Genomic DNA, 21,917 nt, shown 5'->3' with positions numbered 1-21,917 from the left:
TCAGGTACAGTCTCTCTGGTGACAGACAAGTAGGAAACAGGCTGTGAATGGCAGCTGAGTGTGAGCAGGGCACCTGCTCCAAGTCTGCTTTCAACACAAATGAGACGAGATCTTGCACAGAGCAACAGACCAGTTCAGCCAGCAAAGAGAAGGTAGCCAGTCTCAAGATCAGAGCTTTACTCCCTTTCCTCACTCAGCAACCCATGTAGAGTAGATTTCAGCTGCACTGAAATCTACTGCATGGGGGTGCAGAGGCAAGGTGCAGTCCTGGCAGCAGCCCAGGCTGAACTGCCTCCAAAAGCCAAGCACATATTTACAGTACAACTTGAGAAGATTACTGGACCACAGGTATTTGCAGACAGGGTAGTTTAATTGACAGAAAGGCTGCATTTTGTGATTGCAGAATAGCTGAATGTTAAATATAAGAACACTTTTAAAATAATAACAACAGACTTTTTTACTTCCATAGTAGGAACACTGTCAGTTTTAGGCAATTTTGCACTTTGCTGTGTTTTCCAAAACCAAATTATCATTCTTCCTGCTCTTTTTTAGTAATAAAAACAACAAACCAATCAAGTCTAAAAGGCAGAATACTTTTGCATTGAATAAGAATTTGCCCTACTTCTGTCTTACCAGTGGTTCTATTCATTTGTTTCATGATTCTTTTTTCCCCCTTTGGTAACATCTATTTATTTTGGTTTTAGAGAAGGATGATGTGTGCATCTTCCAAGAGGTCACAGTACTGAATCCTGGACAGTCAGTGATTCAGTACTTGGATGGAGACCTTTGTTACACTGTAAAGTGTTTACAAGAAAAAGATCAGAACACAGGCTACAATGCCATGCATTTCACAATGATGAACTGCTCCCAGCAATGTGAAGCTGTGAGTATTCTAAAAATACAGGAATGATGCAATTTGTGAACACAACTGCACAACTAGGATAAAAGTTTTAGTGAAGACTTTTGCTAGTCCTGTTTACTCAGCAAGAACCTGAGAACTTGGCAGTGATGATGTGTATCATCAGTCTACACAATTATTTTGAGAGGCAGTTTCTAGCAGCCTATGTAAACAAATCTGTCTGTCCATGCATCCATCCATGCATCCATTGTTTTCCTTGGTGTTTTTAATTTCAGAAATCAAAGAATATTCATACAATATATGTTTAAAAAGTGCTAGCTTGTCCATTTCCTTTCCTTTCTTTCCAGCATCAAGTATATATTCCTTCCTTCAGTCTCCATACTTGTTGTGGTACGTGTCAAAATGTGTCCTGCTCTTTTCATGCAGAGAATGGAACACTGATTTTGTATGAGGTAAGTGCCTCTGAACAGAGATAAAAAGTAACTGTAATGATACAATAGACAGGAGTCTGACAGGCATTTCTAAGTTAACTCATGCTGTCATTCTAGCTTCATACCTCCTTATTGCTGGTTGCATGCTTAGAGACTATTTATGATGCATGATTGGAAATGAGTGTGTTTATCTAAAGACCTGCCATTTCACATGTGTAAAAATCTCAAAGCTTGTAATATTTGCTGCAAAGATCTGCAAACGTCATCATTTACTTAAGGCTGGATATGCTCTAACTGCAGAGCAGGGTTCAAATTGTAACTCTGTATTAGGTACTGTGATTTAGATGTGTTGAGAGCTTCTAAGCCTACATCAGGACTTCTATGTCCCCCTCTTCTGAGGGCCACTCTTCTCTTCCTGCTGGTTACTACAGAAAGGAAAAGTGCAAATTGAGGCTCCGGGGTTCAGGATCTTGATGGTGTGCTCCAGCATCCACATGCACAGAAATTTAGATGTGGCCATCACTTGGTTCATACTTCCAATTGATTTCAGAGCAAAAGAAAGGACTGAACTGGCACAAAGTCCTTTCATTCTGCAGTAGGGCACCCATGCTCAACAGTATGCTCAGCATGCAGAGTAGAGCCATGGCTGCAGGAAGGAGTAGCCTCTGGTAATTAGAGGATGGTCTTTCCTTTTTGCCACCTACAGGTGGTCTGCAGCAGACTTTCCACTCCAGTAGATGCTACAGCATGAGGGCACTACTTTTATAGGCATTTCAGGTTGGAGATAAAGCTGAAGTGTTTTGGCATTCCTAACAATGGCTTTGTTTTATACATTCAGGAAGGAAGCACCTGGACCTCCAACTGTACCAACTACAAATGTGTAAAGACTGCTGCAGGGGCTATTGTACTGGGGTCAAGTGTTGTCTGTCCCCCATTTAATGACACTGAGTGCACAAAGGTTTGTACTTTGAGTAAGGTAAGTGACAATAATTGCTCTGGAGTTTGGCTTACACTCCACAATGCAGGCAAACTTCATGCACCTTCTTTAAACTAAAAAAGTGGTAAGTAAAAACATGTGAATGAGCAATTTGCAGTCATTTCCTATACTCCTGTTTTCTTTCCAACTGATAAAGTATCTGTGAGGAGTGTAAAAGTTTGGCTTGGGTATTGTTGATGACTGCTTTTAGAACTGGAATCATGCTTGACATACTGCTATAAAAAATCGCTATGTCTTGCCTTATTTTGGAATAATACTTTGTCAAGTTCATAGAACACACACAGAAAATAAATCATATCAATAAAAAAAAAATACTCCATATTAATGTCAGCTATATTAAAAAGCCCTTAAGTTGTGCAATGATTAGGGAGACGATTGAGTATAAATAAACTATTAGCTCTTAAACTAAAATTTGTGTAACCCAAAAAAAAATATCCAGGGTATCTACTTACATCATATATTTAAAAATATAAAGGTGGCATATCCGTATCAACTGCTTTGAGGAACATGTATTCTTCACAAAGATTGCATATTAGTTTACAGTTTAATTTCTAATTTAGTAATTCTCTAAATTTATAACATTTGTCAAATTTTTCACTTGCAGTACATTTTATATTTAATATGAGCTACAAATAATAGTAAATATATATGTAGAAAGGGTAAGTACTGTTGTTGCCTTGTCTACAGATTGTGCATTTAGTACTAGTCCTACTTATCCCTTCCATTTATTTAAAAAAGTTCTTATTTCTTCCAGTCCTGAAGAAAGTATTCTATTTAAAAATAATGCCTGTACTACTTTGAGTTAATGCTTGAATTTCTTCCTTCCATCTATTAGGTGAAGATTTTAAAAAATGGAGCCCTAAAATTAACTTTCTTAATCAATCTGACCTGTTTTTGAGAGACGCTGAGCATAGGCTTGAGCCAGTAGCTGAGAAGAAAGCTTTTCTCACAGGCAGTTTAGGATAATTCAGGAATATCTGAGTTTAAGTGCTCTTTTAGGAAGTTCTTGAACAGCTTATTCAATGTAGCAAGGTAAAAATCATATGCTCGCATAAAAAGATAAAAGCTGAAAAATATTTGTCTTTTGTCTGTTCTTATCCTAACACCAGCAATAGATAGCATCTATTTATCTTCTGTAGTCTGCTTGATATGCAGATCTGGGCTACTCACATGAGTTTTTGAAACTATCCTAGTAAATCTTCTTGGTGGGGAAACAGAGGGTAATAGATGATATAAAAAACATACTTATAGATGCTTACAGAAACTAAGTGACTTCTCCAAAGGAAACTAGATCAGATGTCATCTGAACACAATTGAACTTGTCATCAGTGATGAACTCATTTTCAGTGTCACAGGCTGTAAAGAATTCATGAAACAAACCTTCAGCAGACACATATCTGTGTAATTCTGTTGATTTCAGTGGCGCTACTTTGTATTAGTTTGATATCTTTAAAATGTGGAATGTCTTGAGATAAAATTTCCCTTTGCATTGGGCCCAGACTTTTTTGCTATATTCTTCTTTTATTTTCCTAGAATGGAGGAATTGTGCAGACGTATAACGATGGCTGCTGCAAGACCTGTAAGTGATGAAGGCTGCAATGTGTGCTAGCTTAGCTTTGGTTTTGGAGGGCTTATTTTTTAACCTCTGTTGCTGGGACATAAAGAGGGAAAAAGCATGCAGTTCCCCCTACAAATCTCATAAAATTGTTGTAGCTACCTAACAACTCTTAAAAGAACTTGCTTAATTTGGCTGCTGACTTAGTGATTTTTAACATTATTGTTCTGGAGTATAATCAAATCTCTCCAAATATAACCCATGGAAGATTAAAACTATATAAATTAAAACAATTAAAACATTCTCTGAAGTTGGCTCTCAAATAGTGCCTATATGACCTTAAAAGATAAGAATTTTCCTCTTAAAAGTGATTCTTGATTCAATGACATTTTGCAATGCATCTTCAAACTTAGCAAGTTATTCTGTATCCCTAATACGTATTTTCTAGGTCCAAAATACTGGAATGTTTTTTCTGAAATCCCAAATGAGGAAAAATTAGAGAAATATTGATGATAGCAATGCTTATATAAAATCAGCCTTTTAATATCTGATAATACATTCACATTTTCTTTGTGTAACTTTAAAATATGATTAAACGTGACTCAAACTCACATAAAGGTTTCACAATTTATGCAATTTTAAAAATAGATTGAGAACTAACTGGTTTTCTCTGCTATTTTGACTAGAATAATTTTTATTATCTACTTATATAATTATGCATGTGGGTGTATATATATATATGTATATGTTTATGTTTTTTAAAACTAATTTTGTAGAGCAAGGACAGAAAATCTAAACCCTCTGTTTTGGCCTTTTTGGTGTTCAACATTAGAATAAGAGCAAATTAGTCATTGGAATTTTTGTATACAAACCTTTACATAATATAATTAAATAGCAAGTTGCAGACTTATAACCATATATTGCACTGTTATTATGTAAAACTGAAGTGCAGTATAATTTGAATATAATTTGGGGAAATAAGGGTAAGCAGTGATATTTATAAAATACAGAACAATGCCAAGTTTCTAAGCTATGTGAGGTTTAGAAAGGAAACTGCAAATATTGTTGTTCCATTGTAATTAAAACAGGGAAAATTAAAGGTATTTTAATGCAACAGAATATGTTTTATTATTGAGAATCACCATAGAGAAGTTGCACACCAGAATTTTATCAAAATCTTAATAATCAATAATCTTTATCTCGTGAGATAAACTATGTGGAAAAAAAAATCTGCCCCCCCCAATAAAAAAAATTAGGTTGTCATTATTTAGAAAATTAGTCTTAAAAATTATTAAAATTATTGACTACTGGTTCTCTGTTGACCAGGAAGATTTATAATTTTGGGCATATTCTGTGGCCTCAGGAAAGGCATTGTTATACTTCAGAAATACTTGCTGAGGTGGCTGCTAAAACTGCCAGATATCATTCATACAATTATATGCTATTTTATTTTAATTTTTTTTATTTTTAACTAAAAGCATGTGCCCTGTGGTGAAGCAGTTAAGATAACAGTACTTATGAATAGAGCTTGCAACATACTGGGATTTTAATGGGAGCAAATAACTTTTCTGAAAGAGCTTGATTTAATGCATGCAAAGTGAGTGCATATATTTAATTCTTACCTTGCCATAGACAGACTAATTCCAAAAGTTTGGTTTAAAAGTAAGCATTCCAGTTTTGTGTTAACCAGGAGAATAATAAAGTCAGGCCATCTTTAGTGAGACTTGAAGCAGCTGCAGAATTTCTAAATTGTAGAAGACTAACAGGAAATCTCATCACTTTTTGCTAAAAGAAAAATTGCAGTTGGCAGTGTAAGAATTAATGAAGTATCATTTATACAGAAATGTTTTTATTTCATGAGAATCTTCTATTCCTAATGATTCTGCCAGGTTCTGGATTGGGTCTATTACCCTTTGCCATTAGTCCAGTAGTGCCTACTGATAGTATTAATTGTGAACCAGGTATTATTTTTAATAATGTATTTTCTTTCTTTTTTTTTTTTTTTTCTAAATAATATAAGCACTGCTTGATATATGTGTCATAGCTGTCATCATTATTGGATATTACCATGCAGTTAATGGTTTTGGGCCTGATACTGAGAGATGCTGATCCTCTACTGGCCTCCCAAATCAGTGGTTTTCTAAAGCCTGGTTAAGATTCACTGCTCAGCACCTGTCAGAATTAGGTTCATCCATTTCTGGTATATGCTGTTGATGGTTATTCCTGCTGCTCATTGTTGAAACTGGTGCTATCACATGAACTTACTGTACAGGATACTTTTAATAAGAAATGTTACTTTAAAAAAGATCATAATTATGAATGCTGTTACCATGAGATTCTAAATCTGATCCCAGGTCTCTAAATTTAGTGATGGAAATCTTTTGGCCTTAAAGTAGAGCAAGAATGTGTGTATTGTCTGGTCTCACCTTGGAGTGATATGGATCTATGCTGTATTTCCTCTTTGTCACAAATAACATGTTTTACAGAGTTACAAAAATATTGAGGCTGGTGTGGGGAGGGCAACACAACACATCCAATTACAACCCCATGGCAGTACAGACTTTTTATACCAGAAATTATAGAATGTTACAGAACTGTTGCAGTACACTCATAATTCTTCATTTTTTAGGATAGATGAGTCACAAAAACTCCTTCCTCTAATAAGGAGTGAGTAAACAAAGCACATCTGGTATTGAAATGCAGATCTTTACAGTTCAAGGCTGGAGAGAGGAAAGTATAGCAGCAGAGCTTTTGTAAGACATTAGCATACTGAAATGTTAAATATACATCTCTGTATGACTTGCAGCAGTACAAGGATTGCACTGTCTTCATATAAGCTGGCAAACACTTTCAGATTGAAACATCACCGAAATTTTTTAAAGTGTTTTTGAGGGAGGAAAAGTGAGATGTTATAGTCTAACAACTTCTCTCCTACAGTGATCTGCTAGTTCAGTAACAGAATTTTGTTTGATTCCTTAATGCACATGTTACAATCTAGCTGTACTCTGCAGCCAGCTTAATTTTCAGTACTTAATGGAGCTGTGCTTGCAGAATGTTTTGGTTACTCGGAGATCATTTATCTTATAAAAGTGCTCTCAAGCTTCTGGGGAGAAGATAAGTTGTTTTTCTGTACACCCAACCTTGAAGGAAGGTCAAGAAACTACTGAATAGTGCTTATTATTTTATATGCTGTATGTCCAGAATGGTTACACAGCAAAATTAACAGATCATTTTGATGGGTGGTGGATAAGGAGATCTAAATAACTCCTGTAATACAGATAGTAATAATGGTCTGATACAGAGTGAAACATGAAAAATTATATGTGTAATTATTTCAGTATTGTATTATGACTTTGACTACGTCAATAAATGACTTTTCACTGTACAGCTTTATTTTTCAAAGAAAAAAGCCCCAAAACCCTCCTATCAATATCTCCAAGGCTGAACATAAAAATTCAGTATTTCCCTCTTCCTAGATCTGTATGCTGACATCCTGTGCTTCATGCTTCAGATCTGGTGACAAAAACTACACCATATTTGGCGAATAAATGCGTGTCTTTCTTCCAAGCTTCCCAAAAGGACATATTTCTCAAAAATATATTGAAATAATATAATTATATTTAATTTTTAGTAATGAAAAATAGCATGAAGACTGTAATCACATTTACACCTTCTTATATGTAAAGTTTTGATCATTTTTTAAAAGGCAGGATTAAAATTCTATTTGCATTCAACATTTCCAATAAAACAGAATTAATTCTAATACTATTAAAAATTACTCAATACGCTTTTTCTAATTGCTTATATTTCTCTTGCCATATGTGCAATTTAAAAAAATATTCATAGTTTAATAGTTTTTAGCTTATAGTTTTGTAAACTAGGGAGCATATTCATAGTTTAATTTTTAAAAAAATTGTATAGCTTATTTGGAGTATTTGATGCTCATATGAGCCACCTAAAAATAGGTAATACTGCACAGCACCTATGTATTAATATATTATATTTAAAAAGAAAAGTATGGAAGTAATAATTTCTGTGTGTACATTATTAAAAACGAAGTATTACTATTTAAATTATGTTAATATCTTTGATTTTTTAAGAAGCAAATATATTACAGAAGATGTATTGATTCAATATGCGGTTTTTGTATTTTATCAGGCAAAAAGGAAGAAAGGATTTGCCAAAAAATGACAATCAGGACAACCATAAGAAAAAATGACTGTATAAGTCAAAGCCCGGTAAGCATAAAAATTTCAATGCTGGGCCTATGGCATGCCAAGCCAAGCATTAGAAAGTTGGTTATAGCTAACAACAAGCAACAAAAAGTGCTGCTTTCTCCTCAAAAGAAGACCCTTGATTCTGGGAATGTTATCCTACCATAAGTTCAGTAAAACTAGCTATTTCTATTACTGAAAGACTGAGCCCTCCCACCTGGAGGAGCACCTGGCTTCAGATGAAAAATACTGACTATAATTACTCTAACTAATGGAGGTACTGAACTCTTTAGCATGAAATAATATCCTGCTCTAAAGGAGGAGCAGAAATGTTCCAACTTAAAATGTGATGAAACTGCTGCATTCCTCTTTAAAGACCTTTATGCTCTCTGTCTTCCCTCACATAGCATGGGTTTCCATATAATAAATTCATAATGTCATTTATTCATGGGTCTGCTTACGACACCTTATTTCTTAGCTTTGGTGTGGCCCCATCTACAGACCACAGGAAATTTCTGAGCAGCAAATGTGCTCCTCATGTAGCACTTGGAAGGGAAGCAATTGGCTAAGCATCTCAAGCCTTCCAAAAGGCCACTGGCAAGATTCCGTTGGAGAGCCTAAGCAGACATTAGGGAAGAGGCAAAATGTCATCCCATGTTAAAAGCCATCCTGATAGAAAGTCAGTGGTGACATGTTCAGATTTTAATTGTAGGAGTGCATGGCATATTTATTTAGAAGGATTGATAATGAGGAAGTATAAATAGATGAAATTAGAGTAATTTGCCATAGCTATGAGATGAGTCTGGAGAGCTTCAGAGTTACTTCCACAACCTAGGGTAAGAGAAAGTGATACAACACAATAAAGACTTGGTATTGACTAAATAAAGAATATTAAATTGAAAGATTTAGTCAAGCCTCATAGGTTTTTTAAGTCAGGTGAAAAGATCCTTATCTTTCTTCCAGTTCTCTAACAAGCTCTGCTCTTCTGCATACAAAAAGGCTAAAAGATATGGCATTTAGGCAAATGGATAGGCAGTGGAAACAAGCTCATTCTAGTGTCTTTTATGAATAAATTCTGCAGTATGAGAGAGGGCTCTGTTCAGCTGTGGTCCCTCTACATTGCTGCAGAACTAAAGTGTACAGAGAGGAGCAACAAGAATGTTGTCCAGGTCATGTCTCGAATGGTTCATCAAATGAAGCCTTCCTTTTCACCTTTCTGTTGTAAATTCTTTTATCTTTTCTTCCCTCTCTACCCACCTTCCAAAAACACCTGCCACCACCTTTATTAGAGCTCCCTTTTCCCAGTATCTCTTTGTTTCCAATTTCCTTGGTGGCTGCACATCCTTCACACAGTTCAGATTCCCCCACCCTTCCCACAGAAGTACCTCCAGATTTTCATGTCCTCATACCCTAAACTCCCCTTCCTCTCCTCTCCAGCTCCCCCCACTGGCACTCTTTTTCCATCATGTGATTTTGGCCCATCAAACGGGGATATCTGCTGTGACTGGCTAGAAACTACATATGTGTTCTTGGCCAGACTACTGCTGTCAAACTTTGGATAGGGCTGAGCATGATTATATTTTTTAATTAGTTACTGGGATTGCTAGTGCTTAAGAAAAAGTCTTTTTCTCACTACTGCCAAATCTCAGGAAATTTCAAAGTTATAAGAGTAATCTTTTATTCTAATTTGTATGGGTATGGGGATGTTTCATCACAGGCTTGGAAGGGAGTAGCTCAAAGCATCTTTCATATGCCCCACTTGCAGAAGAAATCAGATTTAATTCTGTCACAAAGAGAACTAGACCTTGTATAGCCATCCTTGATTTCTCAGCATTTGAATTCTGCTTAAGTTTAATTAAAAAGTATATTTTTTTTCTGTCAGCACATATCAGCTAAGAAAATTCTTCACATAATGTAACAGTGAGACAAAGCTTTGCTCTGCTGAAGTCTAGAGCACAAATAATTTTCTAGATAGTCTGTGCCCTAGCTGGTTTGTAACTGCATGTACTTTTTGGATTTATTTCTTTGAGTGATAACACAGCCTTCAGTCACAAATAGTATAAATAAGAAAGGGAAGAGCTTTTGCACTGATATGCTTTTCCTCTTTCAAGGAGGAAGATAAACTTCCCTTCATTTTACTAAGAAGAATTTGACTTTATAATCAGTAAACATTAAAAGGACATGGTTTCAGCTGTGCTGTTCCAAAGTTAATGATTTGTAAACGGGGATTAAATTTTGGTATCCATAGCACAAGGTTGAAACAAAACACATGATTAAACAATAAAGAAAAGTTTAATTAAAAAATATTTTAAATGTGGCTAAACTTAGAATGAATGAATTTTAGAAGATAAAATAATTTTTAAGTCCAGAGTCCTTTTCAAATGTAAAAATGGATTTTAATCACAAAGAAGTTTGAAATGTATTATTTTTATAATAAAATTTGAGATTTCTGGTTTTAATTCTTATTCTTATTTTCTTTTATTTTACTCATAGGTAAATGTGGCTTCTTGTGATGGAAAATGCCCATCTGCAACAATTTTCAATGTCAATATTGATAGCCATCTAAGATTCTGTAAATGTTGTCGAGAAATTGGAACACGAGTGGTGACTGTGCCCTTGCGCTGCTCAGGAAACGGCACGGAAATTATGTACGTCATTCAAGAGCCCATAGACTGCTCGTGCCAGTGGAACTGAACCTTGCTGGGGACATGATCTGGCTTTCACCAGACACAGCTGGTTGGTCATGGATGGGTATAGTACTCTGCAGGGAAATGGAAAAGGCATCAGTTATGCTTTATAATGTAACTTCCCCCAAATTTAGCAAAGATGTTATTTGTTCTTCGAATTGTCTTTGAAAATATTGGCAAGAATGGAAAAAAAATCATAAATCCTGTTGAGCAAGGTTTAATTTATCCATCATTTGTTTCTACTCAGTGGCTTTCTGATGAGGGGGTGAAAAAAGCTGGTTAGTATTTCCAGTATTTTAAAATTTTGGATCGTGGCTACCTATCAAAGCTGAGAATTTCTCAAACCATTTCTCAGTGGTTCATTTACTTAGAGGCCTCCAGTTGAAAACCATCACCAGTCCTATGTTTAAATGGGAAAGAAGCATATTAGGATTTTGAAAATGGCTGAATTAATTTATTTTTAAAATAGTTGGTTCAACTGTAACATTTTTACCTTGCTCAAAAATCTATCTTTTGTCCAGTAAGCTGTTATCAATGATTGGATTCAGCTTACACTGTAAGCCACTGAGAAACAACAAATCTGTGATCTGTAAGTACTTGTAGGAAATCTCCAGAGTATATATCAGAATCATAATAGCTTAAAATCTAGACATATTTAATTTTTATGTATATTATAAATATGAAGCATGACTAGGCAAAGGCTGAAGAGTGATACCTTTTGTGTGTTAAAAATATCTGAAAGCCATTTCTGCTATGAAGGTTCCCATTTTATATCAATTTTTTCACTTTTCACAGAAAATAATTTGTCTGTTTGCTGGTATAGAATAAGATTATATGTATATATATTTATTAAAACCCCAAAATACTGCACATTTTAAATATTCATAATGGGTTTTGTCTTTGTTTTCCAGTCTGAAGATTCATGTTCAATATATTTTTAAATTTTTTTCTTCAATACAGATATTTAGACTATTGCCTGAATTTAGGATTCAGAATTTTTGAGTCCTGGATAAAAGGTCAGGTAAAATAAATGTTTTGAAGGACTTAGGTGAGTTATTCATGCTCAATCAAGCTGTAAATATCCATGATTCAGAACTTTAAGGTGAATGTCATCTCCCTTTTACTCAACATACTACATAACCTACTTTTAAAAATAAAGGATACAAGTTTAAAGTTGTTTTTAGAAGATTACTTTGCTTCATAAACTCACTGAATGAAAATTATATTAATTATAACAGTATTTTCCTTATCAATTTTCCTTTTAACTGTGTCAGAATTGAAATTCTTGGCTATAAATTAGAAAATCTTCTGACAGTTTTGATTTCAAGCTGTCATCAATTAATGATGAAAAGGTTGGATTATCACATGGGTTATTACAGTGAAATATAAGCAATTAAAACTGCCTTAAAATCCAAGGCCATTTTTCTACTTTGTGTGACAAATTTTAATTGTTTGCTACATCCAGTTTTATGGCTAATAAAGACAAATAGCTTATACAGAGAAATCTGTCCTTATTAACAAGACTCGTCTACTCATCCCTATCCTCAAAAATAGTGACTCAGTTTAAAAATTAAATAGCAATCCATTGTAAAATATCAGCAAAACATTTAACCATTTTAAAGAAATAATGCTCAATTAGTGACCAAAATAAAGGGACACTTTGAGAAAGCCTATGCTTCATCTGCATGTTTTTAAATTTGTAAGGCAGATATTTGAAGTTGTATTATGTACCAGGGCCTAGAACCAAAATATTCTCTGATACTGCTACTAAAATTTGTGCATAGAAACTTTCCATGCAGGCAAGAAATAAAAGTTAGTCATAGTCATAGCTGTAATGTTGGTGTACTTGTACAGCAAATTAAAGGACACCTTTAAAAACAAACAACACACTTTTGATTTTTCAAGGTAGAAGTAGGTATCCTATACTTGGACTAAGAGATTTTGGCCCAAATCTACTTAATGAATTTAGTATTTGCTAAAAAGAAAGCTCTCAAAATACAGAGTTTTTCAATATCATCATCAAACATTTTCATTGAACAGCTGTGGCCTTTTATAAGCCATGTAAGCCATTTGCTTTTCTAAGATTTAGAACTGTGTTTGTAATTTAAAATAATTTAATAAACGCTATTTTGCAGAGTAATAATAAATCAGTGTTGATGCAATTAATTGAGCTTTGCCACTAAGATGAATGCTAATGCAAAACCTGAGGAAACCTGGAAATTATAAAAGAAGTTATGTTTAAAATTAACTTCATGAAAACCTGCAAAAAGATAAATGCTATTAAACTCTTTTTTTCCCACTTAGATAATTTTTTTTTTTTTAATGCAACAATCAGCAGGGACTGTGTCAGTATTGTCCCTGAAGTCTAGAGCAAAATCTTACATCTTCAGTGCAGCTGGATAGGGTGGCTCTAAGATTGTCTTTCATTATACAGTTAAATTCCAAACTTTGTCAGAAAGCGAACATCTGTTAAAACCCAGGAACCATTTCCTGGAGGGTCTCCCAGCCCTTTTGCCTCCAGGAAGGTGCCACTGGCAGAATGTGATGTGTTTTGTGTAATGTGAATGAGCCCTCGCAGGCCTTGCAGCAGAGAGAAGGTTTGATTGAGCCTGCAGTGTGGCAGGACAGCTCTGCTCCACATTTCCTCTGTCTGCAACCTACTGTAACCACAAATGCAGGTTATGGTTCTGTCTTTGCTTTCTTATGTCTCTTCAATTCTGAATTCCTGCCTCAAGCCCTATCCTCAAATTTTGTGTAACTCTGTCTACACAGGTGTCTTGTGAGCTGCTTTGGAAAGCTGATCCAACTCAAATCTTATTGAGTTAAATACCAAAATTAATTAGTCTGTTTATTATTGGCCAAAAGAGCTTTAACACCCACAGAGTCCTCTCCCTTCTACCTGCTCTGAAACATAGGCCAGCATAATTTCTACTGCCCTAAAAGGAAGGCTGGGAAGGCATGCTCCTGAAACTCCCACACTGCCATTGACAAATGCAAGGAGTTGTGCACAATGCAGTGGAGGCCTTGTGCTGCAGTCCCACCATGCCTTGTCATTTGTCCCATTTGTAACTGCTTCCAGTGGCCTTTTGTTCCTACATTTCCACTGTTCTGTTCTCCTACCTGTACTTGAAAGGACTCATACAGTATAAAGGCTTGGCCATAAAACTATGCAGGTATTTTAGGGATTAACATAAAAGTGTCTCTACAGTTAGAATCAGATTGTAACTGAATGTGCTTCTATAAAATGGTAAGTCTCTGCCATGTTATTTATTTTAGACTTTTATAATTCCATTGCCTTTTTACCAGGTCATTTGTTAAGACTAATATATACAATTAAGCATCAATATACAATTAGAATTTGAAGCACAGCTTTTAATATTAGGTATAAGGCACTCACTGTGTATTTTCATTAATAAAATCTGAGAGTACAGCTCTAAAGGCAGCTAATATTCCCATTTTTAGCTAGCCAAATCTGTATACTAAAAAGAAAAAGTAAACCATAATTCATTTGCATGATTTATTTCCACATTGCAGACAGAGTTCTTCCCAAGCACATGCACCTATATATTGATGAAATTTTAGGGCAGGATCAGGCCTGAGGTTTGGTGTTTGAACACAGTTACAAGCACAGTTACAAGCCACACAATGTACTGAGAGGCAGAGGCATTTACAGCAACCCAGTCTGAGATTACAAATGGTCACTGTGTTGTTCACAGTGCTTCAGCAGTGACAAAATTCTGTTTCAGATGTGGCTCCTTTCCCCCTTCTTTCACAATCCATTTTTCCTGACACTCATTTTTTTTCTCTTGAACTTCTGTCCTGCCGATAAACTCAGCTTACAGCAACTAAAATTTTTTAAACAATTATTTTATTTTTATTTATTAGTTCTGTATAATTCTTCCCATCTCTTTTTCTTCCATCTTGCCTTTTACAAGAATTTAAAGGACAAATCCAATTTCCATAAAATACAGAGCTTCACCTTTGTGTAAAAACTTACCAAACAAATAAACATGTAGATGCCGCTCGGGAATGCCGTGGCAATGGAAAACATTGACTTGAACTCATTTTTTCAAGTTCTGTGTCATCAAAAGCTTTTTCAGATGTTACCCTGAGATGCTGCTGGGTATATGTACAAAAGAAAAATCCCATAGGAGTGTTTTCCAGGGGACAAAACATGAATGAGTTGTCAAATGTGACCATAGTTTTGTCCCTGGAGGACAAAGCATGAAGGCCAGAACATTAGCAGAAAATTTGTACAGTTATACACTCCCAACAATTCTCTGGAATATATTTTCAAAAAAAAATTCATAACATGTAATTAAAAAATCTTTAGAAGGGTAGACTTCAGCACATTAATGCAAGAGAAAAAAAGGTTTTATTGAGAAAAGGTTATGGTGGAGATGGTTTGTGCATAACAGTGTGTACTAAATTTTGTCTAAACTTTCTTGAAATGCCAAGTGGAATGTGCAACCTGTCTATAGAATAAAAACACTTAAAAAATTATCTCTCCATTAACAGGTCACCAGATTTTAGGAAGGAAAGATATATTCAGAGCTGAAGGACAATGGACTGTAGCAAATAAGATACATTGGCTAGATCTTAGCAGGAATGCACTGATCATTTAGGAACTGCCAGTTTTGTCTATTTGGAAAAAAAATTCTGTATATAGACCAATTAGGTGGTCCTATATCAGCTGGAATCAGTTGTAAATGATTGTCTAAGATCAGAGATTTGAGAGTCTCGCTTCAAGGAGAGAGTCTGAAAAAATGTCTTCTATGTGAAGTTTCTAGTTTTACAAGTGCTTTTATTAAAGGGGAGCTTGAAGAGCTGCTTCTGTACTGATGTTCTCCACATTCTGGAGAAAAGCAGTAGTGAATGGTGTCATGACTTATCACTAGAAATGCTGAATAAAAGGAATGTATTTATGTTTTGGGGAGTGTTCTTTTGATTAAGGTGGAATGTGCCATGCACACTTAATTTATCAGGGTTAAAACAGAGAGGGCTCCTGCTGGTGTTTTGAAAATCACTTTGTTAATAAAGTCTCCCTGTGTGCCTGATGATTACAAATTGCCCTGGAAAAAAAAAAAGAGCATGTCTGTGCAAAACAGCTGAATAGGCAGTAGCTTACTTCTGTCATTGATAGCTAAAATAACATTCAGTTGATTAGACTCATGCGCTCTGCTGCTCTGACAGGGGGATTGACTCAGTGTTTTGAGATCCAGGGTTTCATTGCAGCAGCTTTTGTTTTACTGCATGTGTCTTTGAGTCTGGATAACATAAAAGCTCCAAAATGGTATTTTTTTTGGTGAGGGTAAGCCTGCCTTGTTTACTACAATTTCTAAATAAAGCTTTAGTTGAAAATTTTATTCCTTATTTCACAATTCACAGTTCAGTGGGATACAGGTTTTAAGAAAAATTAGGAACAGCCCACTGAAAAACAAGGTAGTAGCTCAAGACAGAATTATGATGTGATGATAGCACCTGAGAAAATACAAAGTATAAAACATGATTGTTGCTCTTTTTTATGGTACACGTATACCATGACATTGATTTTTTAATTTATGTTATAATCGGTCAACAATTTTTATCAGCTTATTAAACTGATTTAATTTCAAAGAACACAGTGGAAAATAAATTTTTTATTAAAAATGTTATTTGGGGAAAGATTAGGGCACTGGGAATTATATTGAGGTAAGTTCAACTCTGAAATTGTTGCTTCAAATGTGGCCAAAGATGAATGTCACCCAGTACATTTTTTTCTGAGCCAAATTCTTGTTCAGCAGCCTTTGGGAAATAGTTCAGTGGTCTTACTGCAATGAATTCTTGTCTATTCTTTATTTATAGCTGCTTATACTGGTGACTTTGTGTGGGACCTCTGTAAGGTCATAAGACATACCAATGGTTCTGCAGCTGTGCTTAGTACTTCTGCAGAAATGTGTTTTCAGGCTTATTTTGTACACTGAGCACAGAATATCTGGATAGAAAGGTGTACTGTAGAAAACAACCAAAGTCTAAAAGAAAATAAGTGAGGATTGCAATGAATTTTGATCCGGTAATTGCACAGAAATTAAAAATAATTTTTTATACTGAGGGATCTTTAAATGACGAGTGAACAACAGGCACATCCACAGTTCACTGAAATTAAAGGATCTCAGGAAACTTGATATGAGCCTTGGGAAGAGGCAGGGCCAGAGCCAAGACACACATCTTGGGTGCACCATTGGCTGCCTCTGTGTCCATGTGAACTATAAATGTGTGTACTAGTTTTTCCCTCAGGATATTCTGACATGATTTTGCTTTGAAGCTGTGGTGATGCAAGCGCTTAAGAGATGCTGGGAGCATAAAATTTCTTTCTCTATGGATCAACCAATTCTTCTTCTGCTTTTATTAAAATATTTATTTAAGGTAAGGAAAATACTCTGTTTTTTGGGTGTGGATAACTAGTCAAAGTTGATGGATTGTGATTTGGACTGGTTTTTTTCCCCACTGTTCTAGCTCTCTGTTCACAGGGAGCTCTCATTTAGTGCTACTGAATGTTCCCAGTCTTCTTTCTACTTAAGTAATTGGAAGCTCTTTTGAGATCTTTAATCTACTTTATTGCCTGCTGCTTTGGGTTTAATGTTGTTCCCAGAAGAAGCAAGAGATCCCAGCATCCTTAAGTCACCTCTTAGAAATTATGAATTAAAAGCTTTAATGAGTTCCTTATCATACCTCTGACAGTGGTCAAAAGCAGACCCTTGGAGAGGACTGTAAGAATACCATAGGAAAATTACCTATATTGTGTCAGTTTTCCACCATTTGCAGCTTAAGGACTTCTTGAGATGGGTGTATTTGTAGTGCCATTTGTGAACTTCATTGTAGTTTCTTCTGTGAACTTGAACTTCTGCAAACATGAATGGGCCTCCTCTGACACCCCTTGAAACTTTTAGCACTCATTTTAGTACCCTTCTCAGATAAACTACTTATTTTGTCAATAACTGTCTTTTTCCCCCTCTTCTTTAAATCTGGGGCATACCAGCTCCAGTTTCATCCATCACAGTGCCATCCATCATCCAGCATACCAGTTTCATCCATCACAGTGCTTGTACTTGAAGAGAAAATGAAAATCAATCTCTGCACACTTTTGGCTGCTTAAGATTTTATTGATCTCTGCTGTATTTCCCATAAAGTGCCTCTTTTTCAGACTGAGAAGCCTCCTTGAGTCTTATGTTGAGACACGGCTGATTGCAGAAGTCAATAAGTTGTTGTTTGTTGTTTAGGTCTCCTGGTTCCTGTGTAGCTAGCCTGAAGATAGATTTGAACCTTAGGTCTTTTTGGTCAATTTAATAATTTTGTTCTTATTTTTAAAATTGTTTCAATCTTTAGATAAGGGCCTAAAATGTGATGGCAAGGTGCTGGCAACAAAAGGGAACATTCTAAATCCCTCTCATTAGATATAAGTATGGAACAATTTTTGTGTACACTTGAAAATGCATTTCTTGTTTTTTAGGTCTAGGATGTATTTATGTATGGTAAAAAGGCACACAATTGCTACTGGTGGAAAATTATCAAAAATGGTTAATTCAATTATTGCCAAATATATATTTTTATCTTCAGAATCAGATTTTTCTACCCTTTGAATTGTCTGGGCTAGACAGATTGTGTTTTCAGGGAATGCAAGCCAGCTATACACCCAATGCACTGAATTAAAAATCTTAAATTTTCCTGGAAAAATATTCCTTAAACACTTTTGTGTATGCCATCAGTACTATAAGTCCATTGTGTCAGTTTATTCCAGAGGTGGTATATACCCTCTTGTAAAGGATTTATAGACTTTAAAGGCTTTAAAAGATTTACAAAGTTTATACTTCACAATGTGTAATCTAAACTCTGAATATTGAGACATTGATACACTTATGTTAGTTATTCATTAGTTAAAGGAAGTTATGTTAGCCAAACTGAATTCCAGAGTAAGTTATACTTAAAAAATATAAACAACTGAGTTGTTTTGCTTTTTATGGTTTGGATTTTTTTGTTTGTTTTGGTTTCGGTTTTTTTGTTTGGTTTTGGTTTGTTTTTGTTTTGGTTTTTTTTTGCATGGTAGATTGCCTTACAGGACAACACAAAGTAATATAATAATACAACTCCTAACTTTTATTTTAGTGTACTAGGGGTTTGTATTTGATTTTTATTTGATTTACTCTTTTAAACTAGATTTTAAGTTCATTACCAAGATGGCATTTGTTTGTTATCTCAATTCATTAAGAAAGCAAAAATGGACCATAAATGACAGAACTGTAGCATTTTATAAATGTTTTCTGATAGGGATGGGCATCACACACACTAATTTCTTACGATGTTACACGTGATTCAGGTCTCTCTTAAATTAGATCAAAGCAAACCATAAGTTTCTGGTTCAAAATGAAATTCAGAGAAGGAACCTGCTTCTCTGAAATGTTGAGCCCAAGCCCTTCGAAGGCAGGTCAAAAAAGTACTGTCAAAAATGCAGAAGAATTGTGTCTAGAATGAGCTCCCTTCTGCAGGAAGCTGAAGCGCTGAATGAAATTTGCATTGCCATGGCTAAATTAGATTGCTAGAGAGATGTTTAATAAATTCTTTCCTTACCTCTTGAAAGTGGTTGTTTATTATTCTGAAATAGTTGAAATTTTGAAAGTGAGGCCACTAAAGTTTTTTAACATGCAATGTAAGACTGGGACTGAGATCTCCAGCTCCTGACTGCCTGTAACTGTGGTTGCAGTCTGAACATTGCAAGTGAAATCTCTAACATTGTTTCTAATATAAAATGATGACAGGTTTCTGTCATATTTGGGTCAGCTGACATGATTTTTCCACCTCTGGAGAGAGAAAGAAAGCTAGAACCTGTACCTGCAGAACTTGTAAAATATTAGGAGGTCTCTGTGTGTCCCACTGTAGAGCTGGTGATACTGATCCATGTAAAAACTGTTGCTAGCTGACAAGTTCTAGGTAAAATTAGTTAAAATTAACAGAATTTAATGATTTAGTTAGAGGCATGTTTGCTGCATTTTCTACTAAGTTGCATTACTGTATGTTTGTGTTACAGGGTGCAGAGTGTGTAGACTGTGACCAAGTGAAAAAGCCTCCTAGAATAGTTTTGATGGAGTGGACTGAACTGCCCAAAGAAGAGGATCCAGACTATTATATTCTGACATACCAGCAAGCAGATACTTTCAGTCAAAAAGTATATTTTATCAATCTAAGCAATAAGTTGTTCCATGTTATTTAAGTTTAGGTAGCAGTAATTACTAGTGTCTTCGTTTGGTTTGGTGTTTTTTTCTAATTAAAGAAAAAAGAAAAATAGCAAATAAAGAGAAAGTTTGGAAAAATGTATTGGATTTTTTAATTCATGTCATTTATATGTACTCTTACAGAGTCCTACTGGAGCCAGTGGGACTCAAATGACCCTTGGGTGTCCTGTTGGATAGTTGTATACCCAAAGTTAAGAATATGCAAGTTCTTCAAGGTACTGTGGTTTGAAGGAGGAGTTTAACTTCTCCAGGAGATGCACAGATGCTACCCCTAGATCTCAGCGGGAAGGCATTATTCTTATTTTGAGTGCAGGATGTCCTGGAATTGAAAGAAAATATGGGGATTTTAATATGGAAGTGTTTGCTATTACTGTGATTTCTAAAAAGCTTTGTTACAAATGCAATGGATATTTTGCAGTGTAGCTGCAGCCTCCAGTTTGATGGACAGCAATATAAGCTCTCCTTCTAAAAGCTTCATAGATCACTTATAAACTGTATTTTTATTACTCTCACTATATTCAGAATTACTTCTAACTTGCAGAATGTAAGAAACATCTCTAAAGTTGAACGGAAACCTGTCAGTACTGCAGTTCTGCTCGAGGAAAATAGGAAGTATGATATTACAATAGAATCCCTGAAGAATGGCCAGGTCTTAAGTGTAAAATCATTTAAAACACGTAAGTCGAATAGCACCAAAAAATTTTGTTATCTTTATAGTTAGTCTAACATTGAAGATTAAAAAGTAGGGGCTCAGATCCTGGGGTTATTCATGTATTTAGAAACTTTGCATTGATGTATGTTTTCAACCATGAAGTGTTGAAGGAATAATTTTACATAATGTGTTTGGTTCATGTAACAATTCTAAAATATGAGACTGATGTAAATGTTTGTGAGATTTTTAAATATTACAGGTTTTGGTATACTACAATAATTCTAGAAGAATAAATGTATAAAAGAGGACCATGGAAAAAGTTACTTAAAGCCTGGCAATTTCATAATAACGTAGGGTGATTTTCTCATATAAATTAAAAAAAAAAAAAAGGGTTCAAACTTTATAACAGTCTCTCCTTAAAAAGGGTTAATAAGTATCTTGAAAATCTTAGCCTTGTGACTAACTGGGAACACACTTTCAGTACTAGATTGCATGAGTTTAGCCACTGAATTCATAAAAACATGATTTACAGCTGTAAATCTGTTCAGCACCACAAGTCCCACTGGTTACTAGAATGAAGGGGCTTTCCAATATTAACTTGGTCAATGAGAATAGTTTATAACATGACCTTTGTACACATTGCAAGCTCATACTATTGCATATCTTTGGAAAACAGCTTTATATCTGAATTCAAACAACATAGTTGGGAAAAAAATTAGTAAAAGCACTGCAGGAACCATCAATGCATGAAAGAACATTCAGCAAGTTACAAAACATGGTTATGCTGCTAATGTGTTACTGCACTTAGCATCTATTTCTTAACTGATATTCTATCCAAACATGTAGTTTTACAGTTAAAACACTCCTGAAAGTGTGCACTTTTATCTCTGCTTGCTTCAGACATAAGTTAACATACCATGAAGATAAAGGAAAACATGACTTTCTTAAATTATGCTACATTTCTTTATCTCTTGGGGCTATCCCTCATCCCTTCTCAAAAGAAAAAAGTAATAATATTGATAAAATAAAACTTTGAGTTATTTTTTTCTTTGTGGCAAACACAGTATTTATTTTTTCATTGTCTACCAGGTGGAATTTCAGAAAATGACATCAAAACATTTGTGACAGCTACGACAGTCTCTTTTAATTGGAGTATGATGGCCAAAGAATTTTCAGTTTCTCTTTTCCTGAATGGTACTTCTCAGATTATAAAAAGACCCAGTGGATTCTTTGTATGGAGAAATTTGACACCTGCT

The 21,917-nt window shown here is 35.0% G+C and overlaps 1 protein-coding gene across 1 annotated transcript in view; it reads left to right on the top strand.

Annotated features, from left to right (window-relative positions):
• Positions 1–12,890, top strand: part of OTOGL (otogelin like) — a 91,945-nt gene extending 79,055 nt beyond the window's left edge. The window contains exons 52-57 of the mRNA XM_059847928.1: positions 705–883; positions 1,207–1,311; positions 2,129–2,248; positions 3,821–3,866; positions 8,001–8,080; positions 10,550–12,890. Coding sequence (XP_059703911.1) covers positions 705–883; positions 1,207–1,311; positions 2,129–2,248; positions 3,821–3,866; positions 8,001–8,080; positions 10,550–10,750 — 731 coding nt within the window. The 3' untranslated portion in view covers positions 10,751–12,890. The remainder of the gene's footprint in view (positions 1–704; positions 884–1,206; positions 1,312–2,128; positions 2,249–3,820; positions 3,867–8,000; positions 8,081–10,549) is intronic.
• Positions 12,891–21,917: the final 9,027 nt, after the last annotated feature.

The sequence above is a fragment of the Haemorhous mexicanus genome, chromosome 5 (assembly GCF_027477595.1).
Source record: "Haemorhous mexicanus isolate bHaeMex1 chromosome 5, bHaeMex1.pri, whole genome shotgun sequence".
NCBI lineage: Eukaryota > Metazoa > Chordata > Aves > Passeriformes > Fringillidae > Haemorhous > Haemorhous mexicanus.
This window is presented reverse-complemented; position numbering and strand designations above follow the sequence as displayed.